The sequence below is a fragment of the Dipodomys merriami genome, unplaced genomic scaffold (assembly GCF_024711535.1).
Source record: "Dipodomys merriami isolate MVZ:Mamm:240054 unplaced genomic scaffold, mDipMer1.0.p SCAF_28, whole genome shotgun sequence".
Lineage (NCBI taxonomy): Eukaryota > Metazoa > Chordata > Mammalia > Rodentia > Heteromyidae > Dipodomys > Dipodomys merriami.
The window spans coordinates 19,661,533-19,686,392 of record NW_027204270.1 but is presented as its reverse complement, the minus strand read 5'-3'; the positions used below and the strand labels follow the sequence as shown (position 1 = coordinate 19,686,392).

The 24,860-nt window shown below is 52.3% G+C and overlaps 1 protein-coding gene across 7 annotated transcripts in view; it reads left to right on the top strand.

Annotated features, from left to right (window-relative positions):
- The window catches only part of Fhad1 (forkhead associated phosphopeptide binding domain 1), a 97,269-nt gene that overhangs the window by 62,127 nt on the left and 10,282 nt on the right, over positions 1 to 24,860 (top strand). For all 7 annotated transcript variants that reach the window (XR_011375598.1, XM_070037895.1, XM_070037894.1 and 4 more), the window contains 12 exons: positions 1,610 to 1,717; positions 3,482 to 3,655; positions 4,775 to 5,000; positions 6,125 to 6,209; positions 7,221 to 7,327; positions 8,263 to 8,422; positions 9,972 to 10,104; positions 15,632 to 15,758; positions 16,346 to 16,473; positions 18,755 to 18,850; positions 19,252 to 19,472; positions 19,880 to 20,045. Coding sequence is in view for 6 of the 7 variants with exons in the window: in XM_070037895.1 (XP_069893996.1) it covers positions 1,610 to 1,717; positions 3,482 to 3,655; positions 4,775 to 5,000; positions 6,125 to 6,209; positions 7,221 to 7,327; positions 8,263 to 8,422; positions 9,972 to 10,104; positions 15,632 to 15,758; positions 16,346 to 16,473; positions 18,755 to 18,850; positions 19,252 to 19,472; positions 19,880 to 20,045 (1,731 nt within the window). In the remaining variant the exon portion in view is untranslated. The remainder of the gene's footprint in view (positions 1 to 1,609; positions 1,718 to 3,481; positions 3,656 to 4,774; positions 5,001 to 6,124; positions 6,210 to 7,220; positions 7,328 to 8,262; positions 8,423 to 9,971; positions 10,105 to 15,631; positions 15,759 to 16,345; positions 16,474 to 18,754; positions 18,851 to 19,251; positions 19,473 to 19,879; positions 20,046 to 24,860) is intronic.

Below are 24,860 nucleotides of genomic sequence, written 5' to 3'. Positions count from 1 at the left end.
CATACACACACACACACACACACACACACACACACACGCACGCACGCACACACACACACACACACAGAGCTAGGCTCTTAAAGTTCAGGCTCCCACCAGGCAGAGTGAAGGCAGGCAAACACGGCTGCCTCCGGAGGCTGGAGGATCTGAATTAAGGGCTGAGTAGGGCAGGGCCCGCAGCCAGGCGACACAAGTGTTAGGATGGGGCGCTCCTAGTGACATGAGGTATTGCTTGTGCCCTTCCTGACCTGCAAGGTTGGGATCTCTGGACAGAAGCCCCCTAGAGCCTCCCCAGCCAAAGACCTGACGGCTGGACTCCCTTGTCCACGGTGGACATGTGAAAGGGGGAGGGTCCTGCTGACCACCCCACTCTGTCAGGCCCAGGCACACAGAAGGACTCGGAGCCGGCAGAACCTAGAACTGCAGGCTGGGGCGGCAGGTAACGCCAGGGCTGGGGCGGGAGGCAAGGCCAGAGCCCCCATGGGGCAGGAGGACCATGGGTGGGTGAGGCTCGGGGCCTAGGGAGTCCATCAAACAATGGGGGACCTGAGGAAAGCTGTCCACAAGCCCCCACAAGCCCCCCCCCACTACACTCCCAGCCTGCCCTGTGCCTTCGCTTATGACAAGAGGGCTCGTTAAGGGAAGTGTGATGGCTTTACCCCAGCAGTCGTTCCCTCCGGATTTTCCTCCGTGCTGCTCCGGCCTTCCCTCCACCCATGGCGCAGATAGTTCAGATATCTGGGCTGGAAACATGGCTCAGTGGTAGAGTGCTTGCCTAGCATGCACGAAGCCCTGGGTTTGATTCCTCGGCACCATATCAATAGAGGTAGAGCTGGGCTCAAGTGGGTGGCATGCTAGCCTTGAGCAAAAGAAGCTCAGGGACCGGGACAGTGCCCAGGCCCTGAGTTCAAGCCCAGGACTGGCAAAAAAAAAAAAATTAAGATATTCTTCTTGTGAATATTATATCTTTAGCACAAAAAAAAATCTTTCCACTTACTATAAATAGATTTTCTACCCCATGCTGTTGATTCCTGGAGCCTGTCCAGGACTCTGATCATCCAGGACTCTGACTCCCTACTCTGCCCTGGTCCACTGGCTGTATGTCCTCCGCTACAGACTATCCCAGAAGTGACGTTGAGAGCCCCAGGCCTTTGCAAAGACCACAGGAACTTCTGGGTTCTTTCAAGGCACGGGCACGGACCTGGAAGTGTGTCCCAGATTGTCCCGCCCAGAGCCAGGGATTTCCCAGCCAGGCCCTGCACGGACGCCAGCGCCTACCCCGTCAGTAGGTGACTCAAGGCCGGGTGACAGGACTTGAGTGCTCACATGGGTGACTCAGGGCCAGGTGACAGGACCTGGACACTCACAGGCTGCTCATTTCCTGAAACCAGCCCCCTGTGCTGCGCTCTAGGCGCCGGCTCTGCTCATGACTAAGCGCACACTGGCTTCCCGATTCTGGCCCTGCCGGCCTCTCCCCTCCCCCTCCCCGGTGGGCACCTCCAGCTCTCGCTCCCAAGTCTGTGCCACTGGTTTCCGTGGGGCCCGGCCTGGCTCCTGCTTCCCCTTCCCCTCCGGTCACAACTCCCAAACTCTTGCCCTTGACCTCCAGATCTTGGAGAACAGCATCTCCTATGAGAAACTCAAAGCAAAGGAGGCCTTGGAGAAGGAAAAGAAGAAGGTGCAGGACCTGGAGAACCGCTTAACCAAGCAGAGAGAGGTAGGAGCCTCGGTTGGCAGTAGGGGTTCAAATCCTGCCTCTGCTCCCCTCTGGCTGTGGGATATCAGGGAAATTACTTACCATCTCTGTGCAAATGTCAACCTCTTTGAGCTATCACGTGACTTCCGTGTGCACAGAGAACACACAGGAAATTGCTGTGGGTAGCAAGCACCCCATGCAGGCCACTTGTAGTATGAGCACAAGCGAAGGGACAGCACAAACCCAGGACCCCAGACCGTTCATCTTCAGCCCCCTCCCCCTCCTGTGTGCCAGGCTCCCAAGGGATAAAAGACGTATCAGACTGCGGACGGCACACTTCTGATCACTCTTAATCACCTCTGATCCCCTCAACATCAGTTTGAACCTAATCTTGCTGGGCAATTGGTCACCTTCACCCCCAAAACCCAGACTCAGCACCTGTGAGAGCTGGCGGTTGACAATAGCGAGGCGGTGGCTGCTCGGTAACTCACACACCATAGACATCATTAGCTCCTCTGGGTCTCCATAGTGCACGCACACACACACACACACACACACACACACACACACACACACACACAGCAGTTGCATGCCTGTCATCCTGACTACTCAGGAGGCTGAGATCTGAGGATCAAGGTTCAAAGCCAGCCCAAGCAGGAAAGTCCATGAGACTCTCATCTCCAATTAACTACCAAAAAGCCAGACATGGAGGTATGGCTCAAGAGGTAGGGCACCAACCTTGAGCAAAAAAAAAAAAAAGCTAAGGGACAGCACCCAGGCACTGTGTTCAAGCCCTGATACTAGCATGGGGGTGGGGGGAGAAAGCAAAAGAAAAGGCAGTTGGCAAATGCACAGCCTGGCAATCGTGGGTTAAGTTCAGACAGAGGTAAAACTTGAAAGACTTGCTAGGGCCAGTGGGGGCCAAACGGGTCTCGAAGTCTTTTCATGTCCACCTTGGGCCATTTTCTTTGAAGAAAGCTTCCCACACATCAACATGTGCAGCATCTTAGGGAGGAGATTGGGGGACCCTCACTGAGCCCCCCACGTCTGGCTTTAGGAACTGCAGGCACTCTACCTCTTGAGCCACACCACTAGCCCCATTTTTGCTGTGGTTATTTTAAAGGCAGGGTCTCCCTTTACACTTTTCACTGGAGAGGGCACACCCGGCCTCCCTGACTGGAACATGAAGGCACTTGCCACATTGATCCAGGAGAAGAAAGACTTAATAACCCTCCTCTAAGATGTAAAGGGCTGACACATAGAGAAATCAACCTCCAGAGCTCCAGATGACAGAGCTGAGTTAGGAGACAGGAATCTACAAAGAGGCAGATCATGGCTGAAGAGAAAGAAGGGTTGTGCAGTACCTAGAACCTAGTTCAAAAGACATGCACGGGCTTTGGATTTAAAAGGGATGAACAGAATCCGGGCACTGGCAGCTCACACCTGTCATCCTGGCTACTCAGGAGGCTGAGATCTGAGGATCACAATTCAAAGCCAGCCTCAGTAGGAAAGTCCATGAGACTCATCTCCAATTAACCACTAGAAAAGCAGAAGTAATGCTGTGGTCGAGTGCTCACCTTGAGCTGAAGAGCTCAGGGACAGTGCCCAGCCCAGAGTTCAAGCCCCACAACTGACAAGAAAAAAAAAAAAAAAGAAAGAAAGAAAGGAAAGAGGAGAGTTTGTACGTCCCCTCTGATGACATGGGTACAGCACAGGGGTCAAGGCAGGAAGTGCAAATGTCTAACCCTGAGTTGTCTGTAATTGCGGTGCCCATTGTTTGTCTAGGAGATAGAATTGAAGGAGCAGAAAGAAGACATCTTAAATAATAAATTAAGTGACGCACTGGCCATGGTGGAAGAGACTCAACAAACAAAGACAGTGGAAAGTCTAAAAGCAGAAAAGCTCTCCCTGAAATTAAATGAAACGTTAGCCGAACTGGAGACTGCCAAGACAAAAATGGTATGGGGCAGCGGAAACGCTAAGGTCTTGCTGGGAGCGGAGGAAGGCCGCAGCGTCCTGGGCCCACCTTTGTCTGGGCCTGCTCGGCCTCAGCCCGGTGGCATTCTGGGCCCGATGACACGTATCAGGAGCTGTCCTGCATGGGGGACAAGAATGAGCACATCCCTGGGCCACTGCCCATGGAATGCCAGGTGCCCTCCTCCCCCACCCCAATCCTGACCGACAAAAATAGCTTCAGAGCCAAGCATTGGTGGTCACGCCTGTAAGCCTAGTCACTCAGGAGGCAGAGATCTAAGGATTGTGGTTCAAAGCCAGCCCAGGCAGGAAAGTCCTTGAGACTCTTATCTCCAGTTAACCACCAAAGAGGCAAAAGTGGAGCTGGCTCAAGTGGTAGAGCCCCAGCCTTGAGCAAAAACAAAAACAAACAAACAAAAAAAACAACTTAGGGACAGCACCAGGCCCTGAGTTCAAGCCCAAGGACCGATGCAAAGTTGCTCCCAGCTGAGTACACTGGCTTGGAAAGAAAGGGACCTGGGGGCTGTGCTGCCTCCTCCAGGCCTCGTCAGATACAGCATGAGCTCCCCCCAGGCTCGGGAGGAGCGGGGGTGCCCAGGCCACAGACTGTAATTCTGTCTGCTTGGGTTTGCTGAGCTAGGGATTGAGCCTAGCCAACTCTGGGCAAGTGCTCAATCACTTGAGCCATGCGTACCCCAGCCTTTTTGTTTGTATTTTGATTTTGAGATGGGCCTTCACTCATTTTGTCCAGTCTGGCCTTAAACTCTCAATCTTCCTGCCTCTGCCTCTCCAGTCATTGTACGCTCCTTGGTGATAAAGACCTCAGAGACAAATAAACCCCATGAAACAGAGTGTACCTCAGAGCGATCTACTAGGTAGGTGATCAGAAGGACCTCCTCAAGGAAGTGATGCCAGAACTTAGACCTGAAGATGAAAAGGGGTCAGCCATGTAAGGAGGGTGGGAAGGAGTATGTCAGGTAGGGGAAACAGCCTGTGCAAAGGCCGAACCTGATTTAGACCCTGTGAGTGCACCAGAGGCAAATTGCCGCTGTCTTTGTGTCAGCTCAAACCCAGGATCACGAAGTACTTGCACTGTTTTCCCAGATCATGATGGAGGAGAGGTTGCGGCTGCAGCAGCAAGCCATGAAGGCGCTTCAGGAGGATAGGGAAGCCCAGAAGCATGGATTTGAGGAAGAAGTCCTGGAATACAAGGAACAAATCAAACAGCACTCGCAGACGATCGTGAGTCTAGAGGAAAGACTCCAACAGGTCACGCTGCAGCATAAGAAAATAGAAGTGGAGATTGCCACCCTGAGGATCAATGACCCAGGTAGGCTGAAGGGTAGGGTACCATGGTGCCCGGGCCAGGGAAGCTCCATGACACACACCTCCCCAGGACTGACAGAGAGAAAGGCTGGAACTCACTTACAAACTCACTCCTGCCAGGCATCCGTGGCTCACGCCTGTAATCCCAGCTACTCAGGCTGAGGCTGAGACCTAAGGATCACAGTTCAAGGCCAGCTCAGGCAGGAAAACCTATGAGACTCTTATCTCCAATTAACTATCAAAAAACCAGAAATGGAGCTGTGGCTCCAGTGGCAGAGCACTAGCCTTGAGCTTAAACAGCTCAGGGACAGTGTCCAGGCCCTGAGTTCAAGCCCTGAGAACAGGCACAAAAATAAGAGAGAAAGAGAGAGAAAGGAAGGAAGGAGGGCAGGCAGGCAGGCAAGCAGGAAGGAAAAAAGGAAGGAAGGAAGGAAGGAAGGACCGAGCACAGAGGACAGCACTGTTAGAACTTGGTGAGCCCCCTGCCAGCGGTGTGCCACCTCCAGTCTCTTGTCTATAAATAGCGTTGGTGATCCCCACCATGCTGGGTGTCAGGAAGTTTCACAGCCTCGATTGGTCTGTGTTGTGTTGCCACTAACACACCGGGCAGTTCTAGAGGTCCCAGGTAAGGGGCGGTGATAGCCAGGGCATGAGTCAGGGGGAGGCACAGGTATCACATGGTGAGAGAGTGAGGTTCTGGTCTCTCTCCTCCTCCTCCTCCTGATAAAGCCACAGGTCCCACCATGGGACTACATGCTGATGGCTTCATCTAACCCTAAACACACACACACACACACACACACACACACACACACACACACACACACGCACACACGCACGCACGCACGCACGCACGCACGCGCCTACCTTGGAGCTCCACAGGGGAATTGAGTTTCCAGTTCTGAATCCTTCACCGTGGTGGGCTGGATTTTAGAGCATCTGGGAGACAGGAGCCATGTGAAGACCCTGGCATCCCAGCAGACAGAGACACACGTGGGGCCTTGGGGGACCGGAAGGACCCCGGGGCAGGAAAAGTCAGAGGCTGTGAGGGATGGAGGTGTTCATAGGCGGAGGGGGGGAGCGCCCTCTGCCTGTGTGCCAGGGTGCTGCTGTGTCTCCCCCTTGCAGGGCCAAAGGAGGTGGCGCCCCAGGAGCCCCTCGTGGCTCCCGTATTGCAGGAGAGCGGCAAGGAGTTGGTGTGCGACAACTTGATGTGAGTACCAAGGGCTGGGGGCACCCCACGGCACCCCAGGGCACCCTGGGGAATAAGCACATGACCAGAGCCAGAGACTTAACTCCCGGGAAAGGAGCTGAGTCCCCAGTTTTCTGCGTCAGTTAGATTCCTTGTGTCCTCTAGCGAGTCAAAACGGTGTTCAGAGGGCCTGTGTTCAAATCCTGCCTATGGACAGGGCCTAGCACCACCCCTGCTGACTGCCACCCCGGAGGAGTCCGGCCACCTCCCCGGGCCAGGCGCTAGACTGTCATGATGCCCTTCGGGGTCTCCTCCGCCATCCCTGTACCCCCATTGTCTAGACCCCACAGCCTCTCCCCCATGGTGCTCCCCAACCTCACCCATTCACAGCCTCCCGGCTCCTTAACTGGGGTCCAAGTGATGTGGGGCGTGCACAAGCCACACTGTCCCCCCTCCTCTCCCACCCTGAGAGAAGTGCTGATCCACCCCCCCCCCTCGCCCCTGCGGCCGGCTTTCTGTTCTCTTTCCACCAAAAGCCCACGGGTGTCTCGCCCTGTGCTGACAGACCCCAAGCACACAGGCACGCTTCTTCACACCAACCCCACCTCGAAACCGTTGTCATTGTCACTGTTTTTGTTTTTATGCCATCCTGAGGCTTGAACTCAGGGCCTGGGAAATGTCCCTTAGCTTTTCCACTCAAGCCACAGCTCTACCGCTGGCTTTTTGCTGGTTGTTTGGAGATACGAGTCTCACAGACTTTCCTGTCCAGGCTGACTTCAAATCGGTGCTCCTCGGATCTCAGCCTCCTGGGTAGCTAGGATTACAGCTGTGAGACACAGCTCATGTGGCTTTTCATGAAGCCAAATGAAAACAAGTTTACCTCCAAGAGGTGTTAAAGGCCATTCTTGGCTCTGCCTTCCTCGGGTCCCTTGGACCACAGTCGGGGGCAGGGCATCACTCTTCCCCCCCACGGGCCGCTTGGGAGCCAGTGACGCTGGCTGGCTCTGACCTGGCCTGTGCTGCGAGTTTCAGAGATGACTTGCTGCTGGCTCAGAAGGAGATCCTGTCTCAGCAGGAGGTCATCATGCGCTTGAGGAAAGACCTCAACGAAGCCCACAGCCGCATGTCAGACCTGAGAGGTTTGTGCCAGCTCCACGCTCTTCACAGCCTACCCATTCCATTCGGGAAAGAAAAGAAATGAGGCCACAGAGGCGGCCATTTGGGGCCCTGCTGTCCTGAGCACTCAGGCAGCCTGGGCAGGACAAGGCCCTGGTTCCCACCACCAGCCCTTGGGGGGAGGGGAGGGGGATGCCCCAGGCTGCCTTCTGCCCAGGATTTCTGGGGTAGGGGGCTAGAAGGGGGCCTTGGACAGGGCAGTCGGCAGGGCTGGGCACTTACAAGTGCAAGGGAGGCTTCTCCCGGCCTCCTTTGCCCTGGGGGCATGAAGGGGTCGGGACCCCTGCTGCCAGGGTCGATCTGAACGTAGTGGCTACGCAGGGTAGGGGTGAAGAAGGCCTGATGGTGTGTGTGAGAGAGACAGAGACAGAGACAGTACTAGGGCTTAAACTCAAGGCTTGCCTGCTGCCCCTCAGCTTTTTGATGGTTAATTAAAGGTAAGAGTCTCCCAGGCTAGCTTCAAAACTCTTCCTTCAGATCTCTGTGTCCCACGTGAGCCCCCGGCCCCGGCGCAATCCCACATCTCACACAGACACGCACCTGACCCGGCTCTCTGCCACCTCTGCTTCCCTCTCTGCCTTTTCATGTCTGCCCTCCTTCTCTCTGTGACCACCTCCGCCTTCCTCTAGTCCCCAGTGAGACGAAAAGCACAGGCAGACCGAGACAACAAAACCCTTGAGCCAAAAGATGCACCACTGGCCAGGGTGGGCCCTGACAGTGCCGGCCGGTGCCCAGGGAGAGCCTCCCCACCCTCTACCCCCTCCCCGGCACATGGAGAGGAGTTAAGGGTGGCCTGCTGCAGCCATGCTAAGACACAAGCAGAACTCTGGTGGGTACAAAGGCCCCCAGCACAGGCCCTATGGAGACCCCCCCCCATCAGCTCTCCTGTCACCCCCAGGGGAGCTGAGTGAGAAGCAGAAGATGGAGCTGGAGCGATATATGACCATGGTCCAGCAGCAGAGCAAGGAGCTGAGCATGCTCCGGATGAAGATGGTGCAGATGAGCAGCATGGTGGACAAGAAGGACAGGGAGATCAGGATTCTCAAGGAGGCACTCAGGTGCGGGGACGGGGTGGCAGCGCGGAGCCACACGCAGGGAGAGGGCTGGGGACGTGCTGCTGCTGCTTGAACTGAATGAGCGGATGGATGGATGGCATTGCTTCATGGTTCCCTCAACTGAAACAGAGCTATGCTCAGCTCTGTCCTCCCAAAACACTGCTGTCGAGTATCCCAGAGGACCTGACTCCGCCGAAATGCCGCTTCCTCCAGGAAGCCCTCCGCACTTACTCATGCCACATACAAACCAGGGCTCCTGCCCTGCCTGGAACTCTCAGCCCCCTGTACTCGGCCTGTCCTACCTCTTACACGTGGCAATGCCATGCCTGCCTGTTCAGCGGGTACAGAAAGTGCTTCGTATTTAATAAACAAAAGAATGTGCCAAAGGTGTCAACTTAAACTAAATACCAAATAGTGTTGCCGGTGCCATTGGCTCACCTGAGTAGCTAGTATTCCTAGTATTCCTAGCTACTCAGGAGGCTGAGGTCTGGAGGATCCTAGTTCTAGGCCAGCTGGGACAGGAAAGTCTGTGGCATTCCATCTTCTATTGGGCAGCAAAAAGCTGGGCTAAGAAAGCCAGGCCTTGGTTCAAAACCTGATACTGACAAAGAAACATATAGTGTCATTGTCTCATGAACTAATCTTTTGTACAATGTGAACTGGAGTCAGGTGCCAATGGCTCAAACCTGTAATCCTAGTTGCTCAGGAAGCTGAGACTTGAGGATCATGGTTTGAAGCCGTTCCAGTAAAGACTGTGAGACTCTTATCCCTAAATAAGCAGGAAAAGGCCAGAATTGGAACTATGGCTCAAGAGGTAGAGAGCCAGCCTTGAGCCAGCTCAAGCAAAATGCTCTCGAGCCCTGAGTTCAAGCTCCATGATCAGCACCAAAAAAAGAGTGAGTTGGTTTTATCTATATTTCACAGATATATCTATTTCATAGACATATATTACAACTTACCCATTTCATTCCTTGGCAGTGTTGGGATTTGAACTCAAGGCCTCATGTTTTCCAGGTAGGCACTCTTGTGCTTGAGCCATGCTCCTAGTCCAATTATCTATATTTTAACACAAGTGAATGTTTTCCAGAAAAAAAAAGTCTGAGCACAAGTGGTGCTTGTATATCTCTGGGCATTTCATGTGCCTCGTGGCTCGTGGTCACACGTCACACCCTTCTCCTCACCAGACACCGCCACCACAAGCTCCAAGAGGCACTGCCCAATTCCCATGTGTCTGCTTGTCTCCAAAATGGCAGGGAGAGTCTGACTTGCTGGGTTGCTCCCAGTTTAGAAGGACCAACACATACCCTGAGTCATACAGACATACCACCCAGACTGTAAAAGTCCCTTCATGGCTACAGCAGGTAGACACAGTGTGAGAGCTCAAGGAAGGCCAAGTACCTGTCCCTTGCCCAGCCACTCCCCTGTAACTGAGTTCAAATCCAGGACCAGGAGTCTCAGAGTCTCCTGTGAAGTCAGAGCTGGTCTGCGGAAGGACAGGGGGGCTCTGGAGCTTCCTGCTGCTGCCTCCTGTGACATCCCTTCCCCATCCTAGGGCTTCCCAAGACAAAACCGTACTCCAGCTGAGCATGGAGAAGGACCCCAAGCCCCGCAAATCCACCCAGAAATGTGACATCTCCTTACAGATAGAACCTATCCACCCAGACGTGTTCTCCAGCAGCCAAGAGGTGAGTGTCGTGGGCCCCCACAGGACCCCAACAGGGGCAGCTCGCTTTCCCTCTGAAGTGTCAAAAGTGTCACTTGCCTGGGGAAATGTAGAGAGTAAGACCTGCCCACTGCGGGCAGAAGCAGGTGGAAGGGGCTGTCCTCAGAGCTTTCCTGGTGGAGAGCACCCTACCCAATACAGACTGCAATGAGCAGGGCTTGAGGGCCAAGCTTGGAGATAGCCTGCCTGACATGGAGCCCCAATCCCCCCTCTTAGAAACCCTGTGATGACCTCAGGGCGTTCACTGTGCCAGTTCCCTTGTCTGAGAGTAATGGCAGTTCCCACCTCATTGGAACCATTGAGCAATAAGTAAATCGTGTGTGTGTGTGTGTGTGTGTGTGTGTGTGTGTGTGTGTGTGTGTGTGTGTGTGTGTGTGTGTGTGTGTGTGTGTGTGTGTGTGTGTGTGTGTGTGTGTTGATTCTGGGGCTTGAACTCAGGGCCTGGACACTGTCCCTGAGTTTTTTCACTCAAGTCTAGTGCTCTACCATTTGAGCCACAGCTCCACATCTGGCCTTTTGCTGGTTAATTGGAGAGTCTCATGGACTTTCCTGCCCAAGCTGGCTTTGGACCCAATTCTCAGATCTCAGCCTCCAGAGTAGCTAGGATTGCAGATCTGAGTCACCAGCACCTGGCTAGGAACATACTTTGAATAGACTGAAAGCAGGACATCTCTGGGGACAGAGTGATCATGATTTTCATCACCCTAGAACAAGTTTTTATTGAATATAAGGGGCTTGGAACATTAAGTCCCTCCCCCAAACTGGTACCTGGGATACATTCTCTGTCCCAGGGTGAGGGAACTTTACTAGATTTCACTTGACTGGCTGCATTTGGCCGTGGTCTGCTGGCTGGGTGAGTTATTTAAAGGTCTATTACCTCAGAATTCATCGCCTCCCCTTAGGCTGCAGGAAAGCCGGTCACTAACCCACAGACCCACCTTGATAGTCCAGGATTTGATGCGCCCTGGGGCTGACGAGAAAGTTTAATTACAGTGTTCTCTCCAAGGCCTTCTGGTCCCATTCTCTATTTTTCTTCATTTCCCAGTGCTCAAGGCTAGCTGCCACCTGTCACCCACACTGGACATTTAGGCTGCTTCTCTTTTCTCAGTAGCCTGTGATTGCTTCGATTACTATACTTGCACATGCGTAGAACACATTCCTACATGTGAGTCCAAAGGCGTTCCTGAATGGGTCCTCATCCAAACATCCATCCCAAAGAGCCACCCCCAGGCTGTCCTGGGGCTGTCCCGGAAGTCCAGCAGGGAGTGTCTACAGAGAGCGGCTTTCATCAAGCCATCCCCCAAGGCCATCCCCCTCTGTCCCCATGGCTGGTGCCTTGACATTTCCCATGATCCCTTGCCAGCGGATTGTGGAGTAGAGTGGTTCCTTGAGGCCCGGGTTTCCTCGAGCCCCAGACATCCCTTCCAGAGAGCATGACAGTCCAGGAAAAGGCTTTGGACTCTGGCTAGGAAACGGGGCCAAATGTGTCAGCGAAGACACTTTCTCCTGCCAGGCAAGCAAGAGCCAGGGCCACAGGCAGCTTAGACAAAAGGGCTGTCCCTGGCATTGAGTGCTGTCCAGAGCACTTTAACAGAAGAAGCTTCTGTTGCCCAGGGCAACCGCAGGGAGAAAGTCTGAGAGGGTCGGAAGCTCCATGGGACAGGAAATGAGAGCCACTCCTGTGGAAATCTCAAGACCTTAGAGCAACACCTGACTCACAGGCACATTTCATCATTCAGCAATCACTGAGAACCACTGGATGCCAGGCCTGGGGGCCTGACACAGGGAAATTGGTATAGGGCCCTTGCCCACCTCAGACTCCCTTAGATGAGGTCTGCGCACTGATTGCAGAGCTGGGACACATGAGATTTGTGTGTGTGTGTCTGTCTGTCTGTCTGTCTGTCTGTCTCTGGTGTCTGTGTCTGTGTGTCTGTGTGTCTATGTGTGTGCCATCCAGTACTGGGACTTGAACTCGGCGACTGGGCACTGTCATTTAGTTTTTTCCACTCAAGGTTGGCTCTATACCACTTGAGTCACAGTTCCGCTTCTAGCTTTTGGTGGTTAATTGGAGATTAGAGTCTCATGGACTTTCCAGCCAGGACTGGCTTTGTACCATCCTCATATCTCGGCCTCACTAGTAGCTAGGATTACAGGCATGAGTCACCAGCACAGGCATTGGGGATTTTGAGTTTCTATCCTGAGGTGGCTTTGTTTAGGAGGGTAGAGGCCTGAAGGCTTCAAGATAAAAGGAGCAAAGTATTTCTTCCTCTTTAGAATAACACCCCCCACTTCCTGTTTTCCAAGCTGGAATGGGTCAGAGGGCTCAAGAGTTGTGTGAGAAAGTCTCCGTCCTCTCCAAATAAAAAAGTTCCCAGAGGGATAGGAAGAAGGGCTCAGCATGGCGGCTTCCTCAGCAAGCCCAGGAAAGGCTGAAATCTTGCTGCCACATCTCTCCCAGGACCCCCCCTGAGTCACCATCTCCCACCAGCTTGTATCCAGGCATGGAGAACATTTCAGGTGACAGGTGACATCCCCCAGGGTGGACAGACCCCTGGCTTCACAGTGATGGAGCATTGACTCTGTTCAGCACCCAGACTCTGCCTGGAAGAGTCCCAGAGGAGTCCCCAGAGGAGTAAGGCTGTCCTGGAGCATACTGGATGGAGTAAATAGAAACCGATCAGCGCTGCGGAGTGTCCAGTGGGGACAAGCACCCTGAGGAGCCATGGGACAGGGTGTGGGGACCCCTGCCCCAGCATCGCAGTGGGGAGGGGCTCTCTGCAGGAGGAGACTGGACCAGAGCCAGTCAGGGCTAGGTCATTCTCAGATGGCACAGATGAGCACCTTAAGGAGACCAGGGGGCCTCAAACCCCAGGCAGCCAGGATGGCTTGCACAGGGTTTGTGAGTCACGAGAAGCTCTCGAGTCACCAGTGCCTGGTAGCAACTCTCAGTCTCTGGAGTCAGAGTGGCTACTTTCTTGTCTCTTGTCACCGTGTGCTCCATCAGAATCGAGTCCTCCGCAGAAGAGGCTGGCGGGTCTCTGGTGGGCTCATCTCACATCATGGCCTGGAATCCTGTCTGCAAAGTATGAGGGGGTGGGCCAAGGAAACAGAGAGGAAGAAAGGAGAAAGAGACAGAGGCAGAGAGACACAAACGAAACAGGCAGGAGAGAAGGAAAGAAGGAAGGAGAGAGAAAGAAACAGAGGGCAAAGGAGATAATAGGCAAGAGAGTAATGGATAATAAGAAAGGAGGGAAGGGGAGAGTAAGAGAGAGATGGAGAAGAAAGGGAGAGAGGGAGAAGTGGACAATAACTAATGATAGATTGATAGATACATGCACCTATAACTGAATAAAGAAATAGAGATGGAGCCAGGCACTGGTGGCTCACACCTGTAATCCTAGCTATTCAGGAGGCTGAGATCTGAGGATCATGGTTCAAAGCCAGCTCCAACAGGATATCTCCAATAATCTACTCAGAAAAAGCTGGAAGTGGCACTGTAGCTCAAGTGGTAGAGCACTACTAGCCTTGAGCACACAGAGGCTCAGGGACAGCACTCAGGTCCTGAGTTCAAGCCCCAGGACTGGCAAAGAAAAAGAAACAGAGATGGGAGCAGGGTGCCAGTGGCTCACACCTGAAATCTTAGCTGCTCAGGAGGCTGAAATCTCAGGATCATGGTTCAAAGTTCATGAGACTCTTATCTGATGGCAGAGGAGGTATTGCTTCAGTGGTAGAACTCTATCCTTGAGCAATAAAGCTAAGAGACAGCTCCCAGGCCCTGAGGTCAATCCCCAGAACTGCCATAAAAAGAAAGAAAAGATATGTACAGCCAGATAGACATATCTAGCTATACAAAATTTTAATGATTTCAGTTCACTTCATACTATATATGTTATCAGTATCGATCGCATAAAATGAACCAAAATTGCCATTTTAAAAATAGTTATAGAAGAACCAGATTGTCGATTTCTGCCCTTTCTTGCCAGTTTGGCTGAGGCCTACCCTAGCAACTTGTCTACAAGCAGAAACCACCCCCCCCCCAGGCACAGATCCCCCCCATCACTTCTCCTTGTCTGTCTCCCCTGCTCATCTCCCTCATTGCCTGTCACCAAATTAGGACATCAAATCTGTGACACCAGAGAAGTCACAATTGAGCTCCCAGAACCTAGAACAAGGCTCAGCCCATCAGAAATGTTCACAAGTCTGTATGCCATATGCCTATGACCCTAGCGATTCAGGAGGCTGAAGTCCAGAGGAGGAAGGCTCAAACCAGCTCAGGCTAGAGTCTGTGAGACTCCATTTCCGAAATAACCAGTGAAAAGCCAGGCTGGAGGTGCAGCCCAAGGGATAGAGCTCCAGCTAAGCAAGTAAGTTGAATAAACATAAGGCCCTGAGTTAAAGTCTAATACCAGAAAAACAGAGTCATCATGGAATAAATGAACAGACGAATAAATGAATGAATTACGTATCTTGGAGTCTATGGTGGACTGCAGGGGTTCCTTGGACCTCTAAAAGTTAGATGTGAACATGCATATAGGAATTTTTCAGCTTTCTGCAGACCAGCCAAGAGCCCATTTGTCAAATCCCCTATGGAAAAAGAAGGCAGCCACCCCATGGCTAAGTTTATAACAGAACATTGTGTGGTCTGGGCTGGAGCCAGGCTCAGTGGTAGAGCCCATACTTAAGCAGAGTCCTGAGTTGAGTCCAGTCCCCAGCACGAGGAAAAGAATAGGAAAAAAAAAGTAGGTGAGCATGCCCCTCCAGAAGTAGAACTTGAGGGTAAGAGGCATGGCTCAAGTACAAGGGCCTGAGTTCAAATCCTAGGACCACCAATAAAATACAAGACTTGCTCTGATTTGTTCATAAACGAGACCAGAAGGGTAACAAATAGGAAGCTAGCACAGAAGAATATTAGAAGAAAAAACAAAGAAGACATAAAGAAGGAATATGGAGGGATCTTTTATTTATAGCCATACTAAGTAGGCAGTAAAGTTAGAAATCTTCCTCTAGTGCGATCTGACACTTGGTGATGAAAAATTTAAATCCCTTCTCTGTGAAAGTCCTTATGATGTTTTCCAGAAACATTAAATGGCACAGGCCCTGCTAGACAGGAATTGTTTATGCCTCTGTGAATATAAGAAAAGCATCTGCCAGATACCAGTGGCTCATGCTGATAATCCTAGCTACTTAGGAGGCTGAGATCTGAGGATCGTGGTTCAAAGTCAGCCCAGGCAGAAAAACCCATGAGACTCTCATCTCAAATTAACCACCAAAAAAACATTTGGAAATGGAGGTGTAGCTCAAATGGTCAAGCACCAGCCTTGCTTGAAAAGCAGAGAGTCTAGGGCCTTGAGTTCAAGCCACAGTACTGATGCATGAGAGAGAGAGAGAGAGAGAGAGAGAGAGAGAGAGAGAGAGAGAGAGAGAGAGAGAGAGAGAGAGAGAGAGAAGCATCTAACTTCCTGACCAGCTCTGTCTGTCTCTGTTCCCAGGAACAATCCTTCAGCGACCTGGGGGCAAAGTGCAAAGGATCTCGCCATGAGGAAGTCATTCAGCGGCAAAAGAAAGCCTTGTCCGAACTCCGAATGCGGATCAAAGAATTGGAGGCCAGCCTGCCCAGTAAGTCTCCCTAGTCCCAGTGGGACCCAGAGCCAGTGTGGCAAGGCCCCCACCTTTTCTCCCCTTCTCTCATAATTGGAAGGGCTTTCTAGTGCACAGAAAGAGGAGCAGGGCTGACCTCAATCCAGTGTGGGCCTTCATGTTAAATAAATGGGACATCATGAAACACTCACCATTGTCCTCTTTCTTATTTCGTGGTGGCCGGGTGGAAGCAGTTGTGATGTAAAGCTGCCCATGAATCAGCGTTGGTACTGTTTTGAGTTTGCAGAGGGACAGGGCTCCGTGAGCTTGGGGGCTGTCAGGGAAGGCATGAGAAACTAGGTGCTTAGCTTCCAGTCCCTGTGGGCTAGAAGACCTGAGGCCAAGTTCACCCTCAAGGCTCTGGTGCTGACACTGTGGCTGCAACCTCATATTAGCTCTATGGCCTTGGCCAAGTCAATTAATGCCTAGGCCCCAGCTTTCTCATCAGCCCAAGGAGATTCCCGAGGGTTTAAAACAGGAGCCTTTGGAAAGTGTCCCATAAATCATAGCTCTGGTTTCTTACATGATAATAACTTCCTCCTGAGTCTAAATTATTTCTTTTATAGATCATAAGGACCACCTGAGTGAATCAGTTCTAGAATTAAAGCCTCTCAGAATGGAAAAAAACGTCCAGAAAATATTATTAGACGCAAACCCCGATTTGCCAGCTCTCTCAAGAATAGAGATACAAGCGGTAACCAAAAGCACATTTGTCTCTGCAGGGCCCGGCACATGAAGTGGGTGGGCTTCGGGGCAGCCATGAGCCACAGCCCTGGCACATAGCTCTAGGGCTGTGCGGCTGTGGATCAGGGCCAGGACCTCCTCAAAGGGCAGGTGTGTGCCCTTCCTGGGGGCAAATTGGGGGATGCTTGCTCTTCAAGGCGACTTCCATCTTCCACAACAGCCTGAAGGTTGTGTGGCCTTGGGCAAGGCTCTGGACCCTCCTGGGATTCATGGCAATGGACAGCCAGGTCAGCATCTGTGCAGGAGGACCCACTGAGCGCATTGTTACTGCCTCAGCTGGATCAAAGGCTTCTAGAAGAGACCACAAGTATAGCCTATCTGGTCCTATCTGTGCCCACACTGTCTCCGATGACTTCTGTGAACATTTTACTACAGTCCAGGATGAATGTCTTCAGGAATAAGCTGATTTCTTGATAATATATTTGTGTGTGTGCGCAGGTGTATATATGTATATACACACATACCTATCACCCCTTATTCTCCAAGGTTGACTGTGCAGGGATAGTTTCCAAATGGGAGGGGAGCTAGAACCCCTGCTTCCCAGCCTGACCTTCAACCTTGGAGGTGATCTCCATCCCACGACTGACACCGCATCGCAGGAAACGTCCAACCCCTCTTTTAAAGAGGGGCCCCAAGGCCAGCAGTGACTGAAATTAAGGAGTGAAGGTGCGGAAGGAAGAATGGCTGGCACTGGCTGAGTGCTTGCTGTGTGTGGGACCATGAGCTGAGCTCTCCCACACATACCCACACCTCAGCCTCTTCATGGTCAAGGTCATTTTCCCCAAGCTGCAGATAAGAAAAACGGAGGCTTTGGGAAGTCAAGGACCCCATCCCAGCCCTCAGTGATAGGGGATGGTAATTCTAAGCATGGAACCAGGCCTGGGTCCTCCCTGGTGGCATGCCTCCTGCACACTGTTTACAGAGAAGCAGGAAAAGTAGGGGGAGGAATAGAGGGGAATTTCTGAAGAGAAGTACAGAAGACTGGCCAGAGAGGATTGTGGACACCATGCTGCATTTTAGGTTCTTTTTGTAGCAAAGCTGCTCACCTTCTTGTTGCTTTAGAAGATCCTCTTTTATCCTCATCCTGACATGTCTCTCCCCTCCTGACCTAGATAAACACAGCTACTCTTACCCATCATGATCTGTCTTTGTAAGTGGGGTTTCTCATGGTCATCTCGGAGTGTTACAGCAGGGCCGACAGAGGCTTCTGCTAAGATGTTCACTACAGGAAGTGGAGCTGTGGCTCAAGTGGTAGAGCACCAGCCTTGAGCAAAAACATCAAGCAAGCAAGAGTTTGAGGCCCTGAGTTCAGCCCCAGTACCAGTGCATGTACACACACACACACACACACACACACACACACACACACACACACACACACACGCACGCATGCACGTGCGCGTTCTCCACATTCATGGCAAGTACTTGAAGCCTAGTTTGGTTCGAGGAGATTTATTTTGGTCGCTGGTGGTTCTCCCTACCCTTTCTGTGGCTTTCCCAGGCTTTTTTTTTTTTGTGGCTTCCTCAGCCAGCTGGCTGGCAGTAGTCTCAGACACACCAGCTTCTGGCAGCTTCCAGCATCAGGAGCACATTTGACCACATAAGGCCTCATTTCAGCTCCACAGAAATAAGATCCTTCCTTTTATAGAAGAGGAGTGGTTTTCTAAGTAGTCATTCATCCATCTAGCCATTCATTCCACCAACGTATGCTACTCTACCGGGTACACAGGAGGGAGCTAGTGAACCCCCAGACACACAGACCCATCTTGGGGAGTTCGTCATAGCGACGGGGACTTGTTAGAATTCCTCGTACTTGGTGACACATGGTTCCTGCCCAGTTTGGGTGGGGCACATTCTGTGAGATGTAGGGTATTTTAGTGTCATCCTTGACCCAGGGGTACCGATACCACCTCCATCTTTACATGTGACACCCTAAAATGTGTCCAGACATTTCTAAAGGTCCTGGGGCAGGGGAAGGAAGACAGTCACCCCTGCTGACACCTGCAGCTCTGGAGGAGGCGAGGCAGTGGAGGAGGGGTCCCCCATGGCTGCCCAAAGGGTGGGACATAGTCCTAAGATAGCAGAGGACAAAGGAGTCATGGGCAGGGTCAGGAATGGAATGGAATCTCTTCTCTCTCTTTCCCATACTTTAGCTTCTGGCTGAAGGAACTCGTTATGATGGCATGCTGAAAGAGTCTGGATTTTTTTTTTCTTTTTCTTTTTTATTTCAGTCCCAGAATGGCTACTCCAACTTAGGCTGCGGCTCTGTCATGGAGAAGTCAGGGAAATCGGAAGTGGCCGAGGCCTTAGATCTCAGTGAAAAGCTGGTGCGTACAAGCACCATCAGTTTCCCCACCCCCTTCCACCTCTTCCCGCCCCACACCTGCTCCCCTAAGTTCACTGTTAACTCCGCCATCATTTACTAAGTACCAGCCTGGCAGACCTACTTACTTGCTCTATTAATTCTGCGAGGCCCAGCATGGGTCACAAATTGCACAGCCAGATTCCTTGGGAAGCCGGGCAGCTGGACGAGTGTTTGGATGTGTTGTCATTCTCTCCCCCTACTTCAGAGGCCTCCATGTACACGGAGGTGGGGAAATGAGAAGCCCAAATGCACTCATTCTCAACGCCCCACCTCACTCTCTGGGGTTGCAGACAATGAACCACATAGACTTAGAGATGCCGGCCTCCTCCCGCCCCTCTCACGGCACGATGGCTTCCCTTGTAGTACATGGACATGAGCCGAACCCTCGGGAGCCTGATGAACATCAAGGAAATGTCAGGCAACGTGTCCATGAGACACCTCTCCGCCAAGGAGAGGGAGAAAGTCCACCACCTCCGACAGAGGGACCTGGACCTGGTGTTTGATAAGATCACCCAGCTCAAGATGCGGCTGCAGAGGAAGGAGGAGCTCTTGAAAAGCTACGAGCAGGACATGGAACAGTTCAGGTACTGCTGCATGCCCGCCGGAAGGCCAGCTCCTCCCCAGGCCCACCTGAGCCGGGACAGGAGGCCTGAGTGTGGGCACTCTGACCAGGGTGGCCCAGTGTGGGCGAGTCTGTCCTTGTCACGACCTTGATCATGGGTTTTGGGGGTTCTATCACCGCCCCCCAAATCACAGATTCCCACCTAGGGAAGCTGGAAGGATCATTTGATGCTGCCCATACCCAGCTAATGAGTTGGGGGGGTGGAGAGGGAGGGGTCCCTACAAATGGCTGTCACAGTCTCCTGCTTGTAATGGAACCACACATATCCCTTCCCCGGCTCGGTAGAAGGATCTGGAGAGGCATGGACAGGACACTGATGGTCGCAGGGATGGTGAGGGGAAAGTGGACACCATCTCTCCATGCACCTAGACAGAGCAAAACGTCCACCCAGACGTACCAGTCACAGCTGGCAAAGCTGGAGGACGACGTCTACAGAGAGGCTGAGGAGAAGGCGCTGCTGAAGGAGGCCCTGGAGCGTACGGAGCACCAGCTGAGCCAGGAGAAGAGGCTCAACAGGGTCCTGAAGCAGCAGAAGGTGAGAGGCCTCCACGGGGGCAGAGCCTCCAAGGGCGCCCCTCAGATCTCTTACACATGGCCGGTGGGGTGGGGTGAGGGGGATGCAGAATTAGCCAGCGGTGCGGAGCACATTCACTGACTCCAAGTAAGCCAGGAAAGAGCTTTATCCACAGACAGACCGCGGTCTGTATCAGAGCTCTACCACTTACTGTGTGACAGTAGGCAGGTTTTGCAATCTCTCTGATACTCTGTGCTCATCCAAACAATTGTCATTATTTGTACTGGTCTCATTCCATTGAGGTTACGCGGATGAAGAGGTTGTGTGAGGACAGAGATCTGAGTGCCTACAATGTAGTGGATAATGAATGAATTGCTGGTGGATGGACGGGTGGATGGACAGGCAGACAGATGGACTGGTGGCTACTTAGGCAGGTGGGTGGATATGGATGGAACTGGAGAGATGGAGTCTGGACTGGTGAACTGACTGGTGGATGGGGTCTCTGAAGACAGTATCTCCTTGATCAGCACAGGCAGTAGAGAATATTCATTTAATGGGATGAAGGAGCCTGAGCAGTGTGACCCAGGCTGACACCCAGGTCCTCACCAAGCCATGAGCCCAGTGGAATCACAACCCAGAGCTACAGTTCACCCAGCAGGGCTAAGTAAGGAGCCACCGAGGAAACAGGCTGAGAAGCCAGCTGCCTGACATGGAGCTGTCAATCACACTGGTACAGTACAAGTCAGCCAGTCAGTTGCATGTTCAGATCATCCTGGCGGTTAACTATGTGACCTTACACTAGTCTCTTCACCACTCTGAGCCCTGGTCCTTCATCAGCAAACAGGAGCCATCTGCCCCTGCCTCACAGGGTCATCGTGAGGATGAAAGACAACACAGGTGACCTCACTGTCTGACCCAGAGCTGAGAGGTTTTGAATATGAGGGGCTGTCTCTTAGATACCCGGCCTGGCAGCACTCAGCCCCTCTGTGCAGCTGGTTGCTTGCACCCGTGTTTTCTGGGGTGAGTTCTCCAGCAGCCTGAGAGCCCTGGGCCTGCAGCCTGCTGGCCAAGAAGCTTCCTTGTCATCTTTGCAGTTTGCCCACATCCATCCACTCCTGCACTCCATGCATGTGGCTTTGGGCCCACCCTGAGCTGGGCACTGGAACAGTGAGGTCTCTGTAGAGCCAGAAGTGCCCTTACCTTTTTTTTTTTTTTTTTTTTGGTCGGCCGTGGGGCTTGAACTCTGGGCCTGGGCGCTGTCCCTCAGCTCTTCAGTTCAAGGCGAGCGCTCTACCACTTGAGCTACAGCGCCACTTCCGGTTTTCTGGTGGTTTATTGGAGATAGGAGTCTCACGGTCTCTCCTGCCCAGGCTGGCTTTGAACCGCGATCCTAAGATCTCAGCCTCCTGAGTAGCTAGGATTACAGGTGTGAGCCACCAGCGCCCGGCAGAAGTGCCCTTACCTTTAACTCCTGCTAACAGAGAGCAGGTCTTGAGGCTGCCATCAAGTGAAGTAACCACAGCCGTGCATCTGCAGGCCAGGCCCAAGACTCCTTTGTGCTCTGCCAGTGTGGCCAGGTCACCAAAGCTGTGATTATCCCTGCCTGGTTATAACAGTAATGAGGAAACCCAGCCCCAGAGGGAAGAGACTTGCCTACGCTCTCAGAGTAGCTGGTAAATGGGCTGGACATGACTCTAGCTCTCTCTAACTCTGGGCTCTGGGCTCTGGGCTGGCCACCAGTGACCCCCTTGTAATTGTTAGCTTTGACTTTGGAGCTGTGTGTATGTGTGCTCACATGTGTGTGCATGTGTATGCATGTACATGAGTGTTTGAATTTACATGATTGTATGCATGAAGACTTGCGTGCACATGACTGGGATGCACAAGTGTGCTTATACTTGTATGTGCATGAATGTTTACATGTGTGTGCATGCATGCTTGCATGTGTGCAGCCGTTAGTGTACAGGTGTCTGCTTACATGTGCATGTGTGTGCCTATTCACACATACATACGTCTGCAGGTATGTGAGTGTGCATGAGTATTTGCACAGGTATGGCTGCATGTGCATGCATTTACATGTATGTGTAGGACTGTGTGTGCACACATGCACATGCATGACCATGGTCAGCCTGAGCTCTGAGGGGGCCAGGGCCCAGGCAAGGCTGCCCTCCCCATCTAGGAAGCCTGCTCAGGGGAGCTCCTCACAGGGCCCCACCGTGTCCTGAAGCCTTCCAGGCAGCAGGCTCCCCCGCTTGCAGCCCTACGAACCCAAGTGACTGCCCTACTCTGAGTTAAACATCACAGCCCTCATTGGGCATGTGGCATGGGGCCACCTCAGGCAGAGGACGGTGTCCTTTCATGCTGAGCCATGCCAAGGAAGCTGGCTACATGTCAGCTGACTGGTCTTTGTTGAGCCCTCAGAGAGGCTGCTTATCCCAGAGATGCCCCGGAGGGCTGACAGCTCAGGCCTCCAAGCAGAAACACCAAAACACAGACCAGGCAGCTGAGGCCCCACCCCCAGCCAAGCCCATTGTGGAGGAGGACCGAAATGCAGGGAAACCTGAGGATTTGCATAATCTGTGTCTCATGCATTATTCATGAGCTACCTCATTCATACACAACACAGAGGTCCTGGGGCCTGTGGGCACCACTTCTCCTTCATGGCAAGAGATCTGAAATGGCCCAGCTAAGCCCGCTGCAGGGCCCCCCAAAGAGCTAGGGCCCAAACCTGCGCATTCCTGGGGCTTGCAGTATAGGGAGGGCCAGGAACTGAGGGAGGGTCACGCACTGAGGGTGTCACTCACTCAGAAGCCTCGGGGATCAGAGGCTCCAAGGAGAGAAACTGAGCAGCAATGATAGGGTCCATCGAGGCCTCTACACCCCCAGCCCCTGTGCACCCACATTTCATCCCTACCGCTGCCATTGCTCTCTGGTCTTCATTCCAAAGTGTGTAGTACTGTGTTGCTAACAAGTTGTCACGAGGAAAAAAAAATATTCTTGCTTGATTCTGTACACAGCTGTCCTAAAGGCTTTATTTTCTTTTTGATCTTCTTTTCTTCCGTGTGTGCATGTGCACACGCACATGCGTATGTGCACATAAGTACTCAGGCTAGAGCTCTCAGGCAGAGTTTTTTGCTCAAGGCTAGTTCTCAACCACTTCAGCCACTGCTCCACTTCCAGCTTTTTGCTGGTTCATTGGAGATAAAAAGTCTCAGGGAAGCTGGACACCAGTGGTTCACACCTGTAATCCTAGCTACTCAGGAGGCTGAGATCTGAGGATTGTGATTCAAAGCCAGACTAGGCAGAAAAACCCATGAAACTCTTTTTTTTTGGGGGGGGGGGGGGGTGAGTCTGGTTGTGGGGCCTGAACTCTGAGCCTGGGCGCTGTCCCTCAGCTCTTCAGCTCAAGGCTAGCGCTCTACCACTTGAGCCACAGCGCCACTTCCAGCTTTTTTCTTTTTGCTTATGTGGTGCTGAGGAATTGAACCCAGGGCCTCAGGCATGCAAGGCAAGTGCTCTACCACTGAGCCACCTTTTCAGCCCCCCCATGAAACTCTTATCTCCAGTACACCACCAGAAAACCAGAAGTGGCACTGTGGCTCAAGTGGTAGAGCACTCACTGTGAGCTGAAGAGCTCAGGGACAGCGCCCAGGCCCAGAGTTCAAGCCCCAGGATGAAAAAAAAAAAAAAAAGAGTCTCATAGACTTTCCTGCCTGGGCTGGCTTTGAACCGCAATGCTCAGATCTCAGCTTCCTGAGTAGCTAGGATTACAGGTGTGAACCACCAGCGCCTGGCTTGGTATTTTCATTTTTGTAAAAAAAAAAAAAAAAGGGAAGTTAAGGAAGCTAGAATTCTTTTTAAGTTTTTTAAGTTTTACCAGTAATATTTTCTCATGGAGCTTTTACTTTTTCCCATGTCTCCTGTAGAAAATGTTGTCATTTATTCTTTTTTAAAGATTGGAAATAAATAAATAAAAATAAAAAGATTGGATGGGCTGGGAAGGTGGCTCAGTGGTAGAGCACTTGCTTGCCTTGCATGCATGAGACCCTGGGTTCGATTCCTCAGCACCACATAAGCAAAAAGAAAAAAGCTGGAAGTGGTGCTGTGGCTCAAGCAAGCGGTAGAGCGCTAGCCTTGAGCTGAAGAGCTGTGGGACAGCGCGCACACACACACACACACACACACACACACACACACTCTATCAGAATCAAAGTCCTATTTCCATACTGATACTTTTGGCTGCATAAAAACTGTCATACCAACTTCAGTGGAAACCTGGAGACTGATCATGCGCAGAGATCCTCCTGGCCCTGGACCTCCTGACCCCGGTGCCCATGTAACCCAGTCCCCAGTGACTAGCCCCATCCATCTTCTTGCTACATCACCAATCATGGTGACTGCATCTCAGAATTCAGAGGGGGCCTTTGGAGCAGAATGAGAAGCCAGTGAATGGCTTTTACCTCCACTGCTCAGGTTTCTCAACAACAGAAGTGGCCACAACAGGACTTTCTGTGGGGCAGCCAAGGGGCCCCATGCAGGCTGGGCCTGGCCCCTGGTGTACACTGTTAGTCCTTTACTCTGGGGAGAGAAAAGCATCCCTACATGGGAGTGGAGAAGGGGGGTCCTCTCTTTTTCAGAACTGCTCACCAGCTGATGAGCCCAACAAACCCTGAGACTTTTCCCCCAGTCCTCCTAAAGCTGGAAGCTCCTTTGTAAATCTCTTTTCCTATTTGGTAAAAACCACTGGGGTGGTGGCCAAGAAAGAGCCGATGCTTTTTGTAAATGGACTCGGATGGGAATTCTCAATAGGAAGTATTTAAATGTGCAGGGGCTTCC